This window comes from Dendrobium catenatum, unplaced genomic scaffold, assembly GCF_001605985.2.
Source record: "Dendrobium catenatum unplaced genomic scaffold, ASM160598v2 fragScaff_scaffold_133, whole genome shotgun sequence".
NCBI classification, from domain to species: domain Eukaryota; kingdom Viridiplantae; phylum Streptophyta; class Magnoliopsida; order Asparagales; family Orchidaceae; genus Dendrobium; species Dendrobium catenatum.
Window position 1 is genome coordinate 7,217,934 of NW_021318595.1, and position 14,824 is coordinate 7,232,757.

Genomic DNA, 14,824 nt, shown 5'->3' on the forward strand with positions numbered 1-14,824 from the left:
TAAAGCTCGTCTGGTCGCTCAAGGGAATCATCAGGAGTACGGGATCGACTATACGGAGACCTTCAGCCCAGTTGCCAAACTTCCCACCATACGAATTCTGCTTACAATTGCATTACATCATAATTGGCCAGTTCAGCAGTTGGATGTTGCCAACGCATTTCTGCACGGTCAATTATCGGAAACCGTATATATGGCTCAACCTAGGGGATTTGAAGATGCCCTGCATCCAGATTACGTCTGTCACCTTCAAAAATCAATTTACGGACTCAAGCAGGCGCCACGACAATGGTATAACACTTTCACTTCGTTTCTTGTCTCCCTTGGATTCAACCATAGCCAATCGGATCCCTCATTACTCCTCTACCATAAAAACAAAGTTACTATTTATCTTTTGGTCTATGTTGATGACATTCTTATCACTGGCAATGATAAGCATGCCATCAATAGCATCATTGCCAAACTTAACCAGGAATTCTCCATGAAAGACTTGGGTACCGCAGCTGAATTCCTTGGCATTAAAATACAGAGGAATGCGGAATAAATGTTCCTGTCTCAGCAACGATATGCAGAGCAAATTCTGCATCAAGCGGATCTCAGTCGGTGCAATCCGCTGGCCAACCCTTCATGTACCAAATGGCCCACTGATACGCCCACTGTCTCCTCACTCCAGGACGCCACTCTGTACAGAAGACTCACCGGTTCCCTACAATATCTTACAATAACTCGTCCCGACATTGCGTTTAGTGTCAATCAACTCTCCCAACACATGCACGATCCACAGCCGAAGCATGCCTATATGCTAAAACGTCTCCTCCGCTATATCAAAGGTACGTCAGATTTTGGAATTCCTATAACTAAAACTAATCTTCGTCTTACTTCCTATTCAAATGCGGACTGGGCAGGCGACCCAATGTCACATCGATCTACAACCGGATTCTGCTCTTTTCTTGGTGACACACTGATTTCGTGGACGGTCAAGAAACGGACCACCGTTGCTCGTTCCTCGACCGAGTCTGAATACAGAGCTCTTGCAGCTCTCACGGCGGATCTCATATGGACGCGAAGGCTACTCAATGAGCTTCAAATTCCACAGGATTCACCGTCCACCATCTTTTGCGACAACACTTCTGCAATCGCCTTGGCGAACAACCCGGTCTTTCACGCTCGCACCAAGCATATCGAAATTGATCATCGATTTATCCGTGATCTTATACACAGCAACACTATCTGCCTTCTACCTATTAGCACTGTAGACCAAACGGCGGACATTCTAACCAAGTCTCTATCCACATCGCGCTTTCAGTTTCTTCGGAACAAACTGACGGTTCGACAAGCTCCTTCAGTTTGAGGGCGGGTATTAGCAGAAACAAATTAAACTGATGAAATTGATTCGAACTGATTTGAATTCTCGAGTTGGTTCAAACTTGATTTGAACATTTCAATGAACGTTGTGTATATGCACTTCTTCTTAAGATCATTTTCAACCGAACTGCATACCATTAAATGCCGTCCACGAATCGTTGCATGAACAGTCTGACGCAAATATTAGCGTCTCACTGTTCACCTACGCAAAAAAAAAAGCAATTACCTTTGCACTCTGCTTAGCTTCGTAGGAAGCGCGCGAAATAGGAGATAGATGGTTACCTTCGCAAAGAAGCGTGCGAAAAGGAAAAATGGAGTTCCGTTGAAGATGAACTACCGTATTTTGAAGTTTTACGTCATTTTAGAGTGGAAAATGGGGATTTCGGTTGGAGATGCCCTACACTGGCCAATGCAAACGATGCCCTCAACGAGCTCCATTCATGAAGTAGCCGCTCCGGTGATCCGACAAACTCCTCTTTTGTTCACATGTTGTTAGGTTCAAACACAAACTTCTTCAAACCTATTTCAAATGGCTTAGTCCACTTAGCAATCCACAAATAGAAGGGTTTATCTCCCATTGGAGGTATATTTTCATCCGAAATAAACTTCGAGCATATTTATTCAAAGAAATAAGCAATAGGCATATATCAGCAAGTAAAGCCTATATCATCTGCCACATGAGTTTTTGATGTAGAAACAATTTAAGGTTTCGTTTGGGACAACTTTCTTACTGCTTCATAAAGCAGTTTTTTAGTACAAAAATTAAAAAATTTGTACTAAAAAGCAGTTTTAATAAGCAGCAAAAAAGCCGTCCCAAATAAAGCCTAAATGTAACTTGGATTATTTCGTAAGAGAGCCTTACTCTTGTGCAAAGAATTGGAGAATTCTACGGCCAGACTAGAAGCAAACAAGTATTCCCTGCCACATATACCACCAGAATTAGTCTACATGGATGCACAGAAGAACTAAAAGTTTCTGCTGCTAAGGTCTTTGAAGGAAAAAGGAATGACTTGCCTGGATCAACAATTTTAAACTCAAGACAAGTATTGCTCAATGGAATACTGGCAGGTTAGCTGACTATCTACACAGTAAGCAAGCAGTAAATTTATCTGATCAGAATGAAGCAAGAGAGCCGAAGGGAATAGAAATAAAAGTGATTATGCTTACTCAGCAATCTCTGCTTCTATTTCCTTTTTAAATTGCTTTGTAGGATTTCCAAAAAGGAATATATTCAGTATAAACCAGTTTTCTCATACAGAATAAGCTCCTCAGTGTAAGTGGAACCTGCAGCATAATAAATTAGTACGAAGAAAACTATCTTACATCCAAGTTAAGGGGCTGTTTGGTAGCAGGATTTAGGCCGGATTTGAGCGAAATCCAATCAAACTGCCTCAAATGCAAAACCAAATCTCACGGTAAATGAAAGTTGGTGTAGAAAAAAAAGTACCCCTTTTCGTTGTAAATCCCGGATTTCTGAAATCCTTTAATTCAGTGGATTTAACTCTCTATTGACTCGAAAGGGAATAAAGTCCGCTTGTCAACCGTTCGTCTTACCTCCGCTCGTTTCCAGCCAAACAGTCACGTAGGATTTAACAGGATTTATCATGAATATTGCCAAATAGTTTTCAGGAATTAACCCCCTAGGATTTCTTAAATCCTGATTTAGAGGATTTACAAAATCCTACTTAAATGAAATCCAGGGTGCTACCAAACAACCCCTAAAAGTCCCCAATTCAACTAAAGGATCTATACACAAATATCTGCCAAGAGAGTTTGAAACCTGCAGTAGCCAATCAAATCAAAAAGAAAGAAAAAATACATTTGTTGTACTGTGCAGAACAAATGTCTGCCTTCCCCTTCATTCTGAAAGGAAACCATCAGTATTGAGTGGGAACGTTTGTTAGCTTAAAATGCATTATTACATAAATTCAAATGAAATATTCTTAAAATGAACCGCAACAACTTTTGCCTAAACTACCCCAATCCTAAACACCTTCAATCCAACCCAATCCTACTTAGAAAAAAGGCTAGTAAAGCTTTGACATTGGGTTTTACATACATGCCACTTCAAATTTTATGTACTCCAAATTAAATATCAAACATTTCATACATATGTTATCCAAAACTTTCTTCCTATGAAGTACCATTTTGTGAACCCAGGCAATCTTGAAAGGTTACTCTAAATAGTGGGCACAAATCAATCATTTAACCATTCATTAATACTACTAGGAACCGTTTGTTAAATTTAATTGAAGTAGCAAGTAGTCACTCTTTTCATGGAGAAATTATTTTATGCGGTCAACGGACCGTCTAGAGACGAATGAGAGAGTGCCATGTCATCCAGTATCGAGCGGTACATAACAGCAGTACACGATAAAAAAATGACGTGGCATGCACTCATTCGTCTCCAGACACCGTCCGGTGACCGCACAGAATAATTAATCCCTCTCATAACCACAAAGACCACACACTAATGCTAGTGAGGTATCAATGACAATGACCCATCAATTGTCCTACTAGGCATTAACTTGATAGCTGGTAATTTGGTTGTTCACTGTTCATCCTTGGTTTATCTAGCTTGTGGTGCGCAATAAATAAGGAGAAGATATTGTGGAGTTCCTATTTCTTTTTACTAATGGTGAGCAATAAATAGCGAGTGGATATTGCAGAGTTCCTGATTCTTTTGATGGGAACAAAGTCTTCAAGGAGTTTAGACAGATTTTGTTTAAGTGTATTAAATAGGGTTCTTTATTCTACATTCCAAATGCTTCAAGGGAAAATATCATGAATGTGATATGGGGAAGCTAAAGCACCAATTAAGGCTTATCTTTTCACCAACAAAATGGGTTCAATTATAGCTTAAGGTTTCATTTTGAACAGCTTTTTTACTGCTTCTTAAAACAGCTTTTTAATGCCAAAATTAAAATTTGTGTACTAAAAAGCTGCTTTAAGAAGCAATAAAAAAACCATTCCAAACAAAACCTAAATTTGCCATCACTTAGCTTAACTTAAGCCTCAATCCAAAAAGCCCTAAAACTATGTTGTAAGCCTCATCTATTGTCCTTAGAGGATTCTAATTTGACTCATGTTTAATTTATTGTCTAAGGTCTTTAATGATATAAATATTGATAAATTAATTAATTCTAAGCAAATAAATTTGGCAAGAAATATTCAAATGTAAGAAAATATGAAAATATTCTAAGTAATTTTGTTTAAAATTCCTAAATTGAGCATTTAAGAATTTTTTGAATTCTTCCGGTCTCTCTTTTTTTTTTTTTTATTTAAGAAGCACAAGGCTAAAAACAAGTCTCATATTTTATGAAGGATTAAAATTTCATGAGAAAAAAATTATTATTTTTTTCATTCAAAGAACATTTTATTCATTGGCCACTGAATTATGCACAAACCTCAAATCATTATTTATATTTATAAAATAATTAAAAATAGCTTTCACTGACTTAGGATTGCACCCGAAGTCTATAACTAGAGTTGATGCTGCAACCGTTTACTCCAAGTCTCCAACAGTACCAAGATAGCCAGAATCATCTACAGCCCAAAACAAAACGAGTTCACAGTGGAACCAAAGTCAAACACACAAACTAGAAAATCTTCGATCATCAATGAAATGTGGGAGCCATAAATCGAAGAATAACGGAGTCGTGGATCTTGTGGATAACAACGCTAAGCAATAGGAGAAAAGTTGTAGATATAAAGAAGCAATAGATTAAGAAACAGAGAAGAATAGGAATGGTATAGTGTTAGGCCGGCCCCTCATGGGTCGGCTGGACCGGTCCTTACTTACTCCAGGCGGCCCCACATGGAGTTTAATTCAAGTGTTAGAGGGAAAATTTGAAGTGTGTGTGTGTGTGGGGGGGGGGGGGGGGGGGCGGGAATCACACCAAAGATATCAGGAGGGGGGAGGGGGGGGGGGGGGGGGGCAGGATTTGAATAGAAGGGCTGTTTAGGGATTTTGTATGACCATTGGAGTTAAAGAGGGGGAAAAGGGGAATTTAGGTTTTCATCTTTAATTTGGGCTGATTTTTGGTATCTTCTTGGAGGCTTGGGCTCTAGTTTTCTTGGCTAGAGATTTTTTGGAGAGTTCTCTTCCTCTTGAATTGAAGAATCTTGTATGATTATTGTTTTCTTTCATCTGCTAGTAGAATACAAGTGGTTGGTTTAATTTTCTTCAGATTCCTACTCAATTTCTTGTTGTTTTTCACTGTTTGGGGTTGTTAAACTGCTGTAAACAGCAGTTTTGTTGCTGTTTTCTCTCCAATTTGGGATAGGGTTGCTTGCGAACTCAAGTATTACCTTAGGGTTACTTGCGAACTCAAGTATTTCCTATCATATAGTCATGATATGCTTAAAAAAATTCAATAAATCAGCACGAAACTCAAAGTAATATTCAAATTAAAAAAATTTCTAACCATTTAAAACTTTGATTTTAGTAAATTTATAGTCAAACTAAACATCTCAATGAGACAAGCTCATTGACACTACAAATGATTAAATTTAAGTTAAAATGAACCCAAATCAAAAACTCGAAGCATATTTGCAAACTTTTGAAGATTAATTAAATGGTAAAACGATTTTCAAATATTGCATGCTTAAAATCAAATTGAGCAGCTTGATAAGACGAATCTAAAAAGTCCAAGATCATTCAATTCTAACATCATTAAAACAAAGGCTGGATAAATGATATTTGATTAAGGGGATCAATATGGATCGATGGAGTATTTTTGATTTTGACCTAATTTATCAAAATATCTCTCTCATAAAGGTTAAAAATAGGGCCTTAATCTTCTACAAAAAAGAAAATTTGAGAGCAAAGAGAGCTACTGAACTCTATTGCATTTTCTAGTGATAATCGTTGATAATCAAAATCAGTAATCATCGCCACTAGTGTCATGGTTCCGCCACCAGACTATTAATCTAACCCTGTTGTTGGGTTTTAATTGTATGCTTGTGGACAACCGATTTCTATAACCCTAGTAATAGGAATCAACAAATTATTTTAAACCGTGAAGAATCCCATATTCTACAATTTGAGAAAGGGGGTGATTATGATATATTTCATTAGGTAGTGGATTATTTAAATTGGGCTAGGCCCGTGGCTTTACCCATTCTTGAGTTTTTCAAGTGAAAATTTCTAGTCTCTCATAATTTTTATTTATACGTGCTACATTTTTATACAAAACAAAAATATAGAACAAATACTATACCTCCACAAATTTTATAGCATGTACAAGGAGCCACATCAAATACTCTCAAAAGTATAGGCAAATTGCTTTGCAAGAGTGGTGTCATGTTCATAAAATTATGTAAGTGTTGCACACACAAAAATACATATTTGGTTGCTGGAATTTAGTTATCAATAAGGACTCATCCAAGTGCTCATTTGGTTGCTTGAAAATGGGAAAAATGGAAAACATGTCTTAGAAAATAAGAATTTTGCTTTTCAATCATTTTGTATGTGAAATTGATTTTTCTTTAGAGGAGATTTGTGAATTTAAAATCAATGTTAGTGTTTAACAACATTCAACCAATGATAAATATGTTGAGTAGAAAACCTCACAATGAAACAAACAAGAAAAAAAAGAGCATAAATAAACACCAGGTTTTAACATGGAAAAATCCAAAATCGGGGAAAAAATCATGGATTCACACCACACCAACAAATTCTCTAGAAAAATTGAGAGAAATTATATAGATCTCTTTCTCTCTCACTCTCTCCTTGTCTCACTTCACTTTGCACAGCTCTACACCCAGAACTAACAAAGAGACTTTTTTAGAAACATCAATGGACATAACACTTCAAGTTAAACATGAAAAATTTCATTATATTTCAAAACATGATTTATAACATCAAGCAAAGAAATGAGCCCTAAGAGAAGATGAGCTTGTTTGACCACTTGGACAATTGTAGTTCAAATTTGAAAGAAAAATGAATGTCAAAGTAAATATAAGTGAATTCAAATATGATTAATGTTGGTTCTATACCACGTACAAGCATGTAAACTATAGTCCATTGACCAAAAGTTTACCATAATTGGAAGCTTCAGCCGAGTTGCTTATTATTGTCATGATTATCCCTACCAAAAACTCCACAAACCTTAAAGTTCCAAACAATCTTTGCCATATCATCCTGAGGTACACCCAATTCCTGATGTTTTACAGACTTCCGAAGTTCACAAAAAAACTTTGGATCTTGAAGTTTAATGTACTCCCTTAACACCCATTCATGCTCAGGCACCCAGTTCTTAGGCAATGGTGTATAATCACAAGATGGAATCAGTGCCATGTGTGAAAACTGCACACCATCAATGGCATCAACCAGTCCCATTCTTAAAAGATCAGAATACTCCGGAGAGGCATTTCTTGTACTCTCCCTCAGTGGACGGCTGAGATCACGCGACGCAATTTTATACACCTTAGCTCTAGATTTCAATCTATACCTTGCAGCATAAAGTTTGGCAATAGAACTTCTTATAACATAGGCACAGAATCCAACTATTTTCTTGCGATTATCTGCATATTTATACCAATCAGCCATGGTTTCCAACAACTTATTCATCTGAGAATTAGTATGAGCTTGGCCTGAATAAAGCATTGGTGTGCAAGGGAGTGGCTCTGGGTCTTTATCTCCTTTAACAAGCTCAAGCTTCCTGAACTGTCTGATGCACTGATTCAGGCTTGCATTAACAGAGAGCAATGTCCCAAGGCCTTTTTTGCTTACTACATTTCCACCAGTAGCCGTATAATGCAGTGTGGGGTAAATAACTCTCCTGCTGATTACATGATCCAAGAACTGAATTCCCCTTGTAATATGCTCAATCTCTATTTTTGAATTTTCCAATCGCAACCCATATCTTGTCTCACAAAACTCTATCAAATCCTTTCTTAACTCAACAGCATCTTCTCTTGGTCCTCGAATCCCAACCAAGATGTAAGAACCATATCTTACATAATCCATTCTCCTCGTCTTTTCTCGCCCGCTTGACGGCACAAACTCAGGCCAAGCAGGGTTATGGCAGCCATCATCCATGGACTCTTTCCATATGGAATCAAGCTTCGAAGGACGAAAATACTTCACTATTCTATCTTCCATCCAGTTATCTAGCTCATTCAAGCAGATGTTGGCAAGCAAAGGGCTTAGTATACCACAATGGCCGTATCTAGGAACCCAGTTAGCCTCTTCAGGTGCAAAGCTGAAGAAAGTCCTGAGCCAGTAAGGATCCGGCTTGGGTTCGTTCTCATTCAGCAGCTTCTTCTTTCTGCTCTTCCTAAGCATCTTCCGCTTCATTCTCCTCTTAGTCAATTTGTCGAGCACCTTGCCTTCACCACCAGAAGCCACCTTGACGGGAGTCCTCAGAGCAGATTTGACTAGCCCCACCACTTTTCGATCTCCTACCGCCTTCTCCAAGCAAGACACAATAAGTTCCGGCGTAAAATCATCAGCCACATCGGTGAGGTCGGCCTTAAGGAACCAAAGGTATCCGGCAAAGTTGGATCGAATGGTGCGAATGACAGTGTGGGGAGAGCGGCCCGGACGAAAAGCGTGCGACTTTGAGGAGAAGCGGGGTTCAAAAACGGGCTCGAGCACAAGAAGGAGAAGTTCCTGGAGGACATGGTCTTGGAAGGGAGGAGGGGAGGATTCAAGAAGCGCGTAAAATTTGCGCTTGGAAATTCGATGGATTGAGGGGGGATCGTTCGGAGAGCGGAGAATGAGGTGGGTGGTGGCACCCCAGGGATGACGGCCGGAGAGAGCGGAGCGGCTTAGGGCTAGGAGGGACCGAAGCTCTGAGACGTGGATGGCGTTTTTTGGAGGAAAGGAGCCCGTTTGATGAGCGCAGGAGCGCTGGTAAGCGAGGATCCAGAGATCGAACTTTTTGAGGAAGCCGGTGAGGTTAGGGAAAGAAGGGTGGAGGTGGGAGCGGGAGAAGGAGCGGACCCAGATATCGGAGCAGACTTGGATAGGATCCTCGCAAATTAGATCGTAAGGGTTCTCTTCGCCAGCTTGATGGCTTTGGAATTGGAGAGGGGCGATGGGTAGAAGACGGTGGCGGTGGCTGGAGAGGGTGGAGAGATTGAGGGAGAAGAAAAGTTGGGAGCTGGGGAGACGGCGGTGAATGTGGTGATTAAGGGCTGGAAGGAGCATCTCATGTTACCAAGGGTTTTGATGAAGGATTAATAGAATTGAAGAGGAGGAAGAATTGAAATGGTGAAAGCTAGGCGGGGTTACATGTGATGTCTTTCCCTCCATTGTCTGATGGGATTTCTTCCTTCCTGCAGCTGCTGAAAGTGACACTGTGGTAGTGGCAGTAGCGGAAGCTAAGGGGCTGTTTGGTATAATCGAGTATTTCATTTAACTGGATTTCATTTTTAAGTAGGATTTTATAAATCCTCTAAATTCGGATTTGTGAAATCCTGAGGGGTTAAATTCTGAAAACTATTTGGTAATATTCATGATAAATTCAGTTAAATTATGTGTGACTGTTTGGCTATGCAAGTCAAGATTTAAGGTAGTTAAAAGAAAAACAGCTAGAAACGTTCAGACTTCTCTCCCGTGAATAAGAAGTTAAATCCGCTGAATCAGTGGATTCGCGGAATTAGGGATTTACCGTAAAAAGTTGTCTTTTTCCGTCAACCGCGGATTTCATTTGCCGTGAGATTTGGATTTGCATTTTAGGCCTTTTTTCTTGATTTCACCCAAATCCGGCCTAAATCCGCATACCAAACAGCCCCTAAATGGTTCACCTTGTTTACGCTTTTTTTTTTATGGCTTTGAAATTTTAAGAAGGAATTTTGATGTATGGTCTTATTGGTCTCTCATTTGATGTAGGAACATCTTAGCTAATAGTAAGCTTAAGGACTAGCCTACCCTTCCTTGGTCTAGATAGTTCTATTTTGCACTATAAATAGTGGCTAATGTAAGGTTTTGAGCTCATTGAATGAAATATATTAGTCTTTGAAGCCTTTGAGCTTTTCTTTCTCTTCTTCCCTGGATTGGGAAAACCCCAAATCCTTCTTGCAGGTCGCATCTTCCGACGATCCACTACATCAGTTGGTATCAGAGCCTGGAGCTTGCGAAGATCGATGGACTGCGGAAGAAGGTCGGCTGTCGACGACGATCGAAGCCGCAAAACAAGATTGGCGGTCGACGACGATCGACGCCAAGGAAGGTGGGCTGTCGACGATGCTCGAAGCCGGATCGCCTTCTACCAAGCTCAATCGAAGGAATCGCTCGATCGGGTAGACAGAAACCTTGATCGGATTCGTGAAAACCTTCGGGCAATAAGGAAGATGAGAATGTCGTCGGCAACCATACCGAGGTATTCTTCTTCTTCTTCGATCTCCTCGTCTGCTTCACGCCGACGCCATCAGTCCCGCCATAGCCCAGCCGTCGTTGATGACTATGCTCCGCTCGAGCTTCCGTTGCGATGGCGCGATCCTCCTCCGCTTCATTGCCATATCAGTGTTCCCGAACCTCCATTTTCTTCCATTCCCACCACTGCCGTTGATTCAAACCATCGTGCAAGTGACGATCCGAGAGCCTACACTCGCTTTAGTTCATCCGAACTGGCCGTTCCCAATCCCGCTCCCGCCCTTAGAGAGCATTACATCCACGACCCGATCTGCTCTAGCTCAAGACGGACGGATGCAGACGACGCCCCCAAAATGAGCCCTCTCACCAACGCCAAACCTCCTCCACTCCCTCCTGACTTGACCAACACCAAACCTCCTCCGCTCCCGCTCAAGGCGATGCCCCCAAAATGAACCCTCTCAACAGATCCGAAGCCGTTCCAACAAAGCTCTTCTGTCGTTGATTTCTGCCCACGCAATTTCGGCACCGACACCACTCTGCTCTCACGTTCGCTCTACTTCGGCAATCCCATGCCCGCTGTTTTCCCTCACTCCAGTATGATTCCACACTCACTTCCATTCCGCTTCCTTGACCCCACATCAGAAACGGCTACTTTCGAGCAGCACTTTATGTCGATGATCCTCATGATTAATGTGAAGTTTCAAGAAAACGTGGCGACATGGAGTTGCTTTCATGATCGGAAGGATGCATTTAGGGGATTCTTGTGGAGGGTTCTTCGGCTGAAGGAAGAGGGAAGAAAGCTTACTATAGAAGAGAATTCAAAAGTTTATTTTAAAGCAGAACCTTCTGTTCCTCTTTTTTCCTGTTTGCTAGTTTTACCTGTGCAGAGTTCGGAGGCTGAGTTATATGACAACTATATCGTTTGTATTGAGGACGTTTTCATTGCAGGCGTGGAAATACCATGTTTAAATTCTGCTGAAAAGGTTGATCTAACGTCATGCTCACAAGCTGCTCGACGTAATGTCGGTACTGACTTCGGGCAGTTGGTTGTTGACGATTTCATTGCTGAAATTGTCGAGGGAGATCGATTCACAGTTCAGGTTCTTCATCTATTAGAAAGCACAAAGCAAGAGCAGCAACATGAGTTGTTCAAAGCAAGTGAAGTTGTATCCTTGCCTAGAAATGATCTCCTCGGTAGAGGCAAGGACAAAGAGTTTGTTATGCAGTGGCTACGGAACCCATCAAATGAGCATCCTGGAACTGATTTATACAGAAACATTTCTCTTCTAGCTATAGTGGGGCATGGTGTTATGGGAACGACAACTCTAGTGCAACAGATCTGTGAAGATGAAATGATAAAGGAATTTGATCTTAAACTATGGGGTTGTGTATTCAACAACTTTGATGTGGACAAAATCATTGCAGATATGTTGAAATCTCTTAAAATGAGTAAACCTCCGTTGGATACATTTCATGCATTTCAAAAGAACCTTAAATCTGAGATAATATCAAAAGGATTCTTACTTGGGCTGGATGACTTGTGGGATGAAGAGGAGGAAAGGAACAAAACTAAATGGGAGAATATGCTCGCCTCTCTATCTTGTGGAATTTGGGAAAGGGATTGGTTCTGTCCCGAGAACTCATATTTACCAACCAATTGGCAAACTGAAATGCTAGTTTATTTCAAGGATTCCAAAGCTGAACCTCCTCACTTGGATTGGGGAAAACCTCTTCATGTGGTAATTTTAAAGTCTGCATTCAAAGTCTTCGATCCAGGAATTTGTTTGTCACCCTTCCTCCCTTCTAATAATGTGTCTCGACGGAGTCGAGCTTTTTGACACAAGGGGAGAATGATGTAGGAACATCTTAGCTAATAGTAAGCTTAAGGACTAGCCTACCCTTCCTTGGTCTAGATAGTTCTATTTTGCACTATAAATAGTGGCTAATGTAAGGTTTTGAGCTCATTGAATGAAATATATTAGTCTTTGAAGCCTTTGAGCTTTTCTTTCTCTTCTTCCCTGGATTGGGAAAACCCCAAATCCTTCTTGCAGGTCGCATCTTCCGACGATCCACTACATCATCATTTTTAATGCAATTCAAGTACTATTTATATCTCTGTTGATTCAATAAAAATGTTGTGTTTAGGAGTTCCTATTTTCAACTTGTTGATTTTTTCAAAAAAACTTGTTGATTGATTTGCAAATTATTCACAATTAAGGTTTTCAAACTTTAATATATAATTTTACTTCTTATTTTTTTTTTAACATCTTCATCACCTTCCCAAAGCTTTTACTCACTTTAACATTCACAAAAAATCGAGTTTTATTCCTTTCATGAAATCCTACCTACTTTTCTCTGCCTATTGAAATCACAAAAAAATTAACACAATTAGTTATCTAAACATCTCAAATCTTTGATCTTGAGTTTCTCATCCTTTTCCATTAAAAAAAAAAATTCTCAGACTTTCACGACCATAACTTTCAGTAAGAAATTTATCAAGAAATCTTATAATATTCAATATTTTATCTTAGCCTTCCCCGTCCTAAATCTTCCAACTCGACTCCAACAACCCTTGAAATCTCCTAACAATAATATATATGTATATATATATTATAATTTTTATTTCACTCATACATGTCTTAGATATATAAAGAAAAAAAACTCAATCTTCTTTCATTATGACAAATTGTTCATTATCTCTACAACTATAAACCTAATGAATCTCCCTTCCAAAGTCTTACCAATAACATTCATGAGCCTCTCTCTTTCTTTCCCAAAGCCTTATTAAGTTTCTCTTAATGACAAAGCTAGCTATATGAAGCTCTTACCATGGACACAACTTCAACTAAAAAGCTTCAAGGATGATGCTACTTTGGCCTCTCCACATGCCACAAGCCAAGGCTCAAATAATGCATCCATGCACTAATGATAATGCTAAATGGCATTAAACATAGTTAAATAATAATTAATGATGTTAAGCTTCACTAAAGAATATACCACAATATGATAAATATAATCAGTCATATAAATCAATTATATTATCCAGCTTGAGAGCTTATCGTACTTATGATCCGCTCAGCATATGGATAGTCACAATTCAAAGATTGTGATACATCGTCAAAAAATTATCTCGATCGGGCACGAATCTCGATACAAAATTGAGTTGGAAACTTCTAAAATTAATTCAGAGACCATCTCCACTCCGATTTCAGCAAACTTACAATCAAACTGAGCGTCTCGGAAATACGAATCCAATGACACCAAATTCGACTCAATCCGAACCCAAATGAGCCCAAATCAAGGACCCGAAGCGCTGTTGGAAGCTTCGTAACACTGTTTGAGTTACCAAACGGTGTCCGATTTTAACGAGCTTATACTCGAATCGAACGGCTCGACGAGAAAAATCCAACGAGCCCAAGATCACTAAATTTTGACATCACTAAGGCCTTCAAATGTCCAACGAACGGTGCACGTTCGTAGGATTCAATATCGGCCGTCCATTCGACCACTCCCAATTCGCCCATGATCTCACGCCTATTTACGGGCTATGCCACTCCATAAAATCTATAAATAGAGCCCTCATTCTTCACAAGGGGGGAGGTCCAAGCAAGAAGCAAGAGGAGAAGAGGAGGAGAAGGAGGAAGCTCCTCCTCGACCACCGTCGTAATCTCTCCGGACCACCGCAGAATCTTGCCGGAACACCACCGGAATCTCGCCGGACCACCGCTGGAGCCTCGCCGGACCATCGCCGGAGCTTCGTTGCACCACCACCTCCAGGCCCAACATTTTGCTTAAGGCCCGACGTTCTACTGAAGGCCCAACGCTCTGTTCAAGGCCCAACGTTCTGCTCAAAGCCCGACATTCACCAGGGGCCCTCACCTTCACCTGCGGTTCGGACTTCTGTTAGGCCACTACCTAACGCCTAGAGTGTAAAACCCTTAAAAAGCTGATTTTTTTTTAGTGCAGTTCGTCTGTACGAACTGGATTTAGTACAGGACGAACTGAAGAAATTTGTGAAGAAATCTGTCATTTTCGTCTGTATGAACCTGGAGCGTCGGACGAAATTTGTCCAAAGAGCAATTCGCCCGGGACGAATTTTAATTTCGTCTGTACGAAATTCTGCCCGAGGCAAATCGT

The 14,824-nt window shown here is 40.2% G+C and overlaps 1 protein-coding gene and 1 non-coding gene across 2 annotated transcripts; both read right to left on the minus strand.

Moving 5' to 3' along the window:
* Positions 1 to 1,382: 1,382 nt before the first annotated feature.
* LOC110103095 lies at positions 1,383 to 2,890 on the minus strand. Its single transcript, XR_003702537.1, has 4 exons — positions 2,530 to 2,890; positions 2,225 to 2,443; positions 1,645 to 1,882; positions 1,383 to 1,564 (listed from the first exon to the last, which is right to left on the minus strand). It is a non-coding gene; the product is annotated as an uncharacterized LOC110103095 (transcript).
* Positions 2,891 to 7,181: 4,291 nt separating this feature from the next.
* Positions 7,182 to 9,693, minus strand: LOC114578335 (nuclear intron maturase 1, mitochondrial). Its single transcript, XM_028699754.1, has one exon. It carries the CDS (start codon positions 9,518 to 9,520, stop codon positions 7,421 to 7,423), a length of 2,100 nt encoding a protein of 699 aa, XP_028555587.1. The 5' UTR covers positions 9,521 to 9,693; the 3' UTR covers positions 7,182 to 7,420.
* Between the last annotated feature and the right edge of the window lie 5,131 nt (positions 9,694 to 14,824).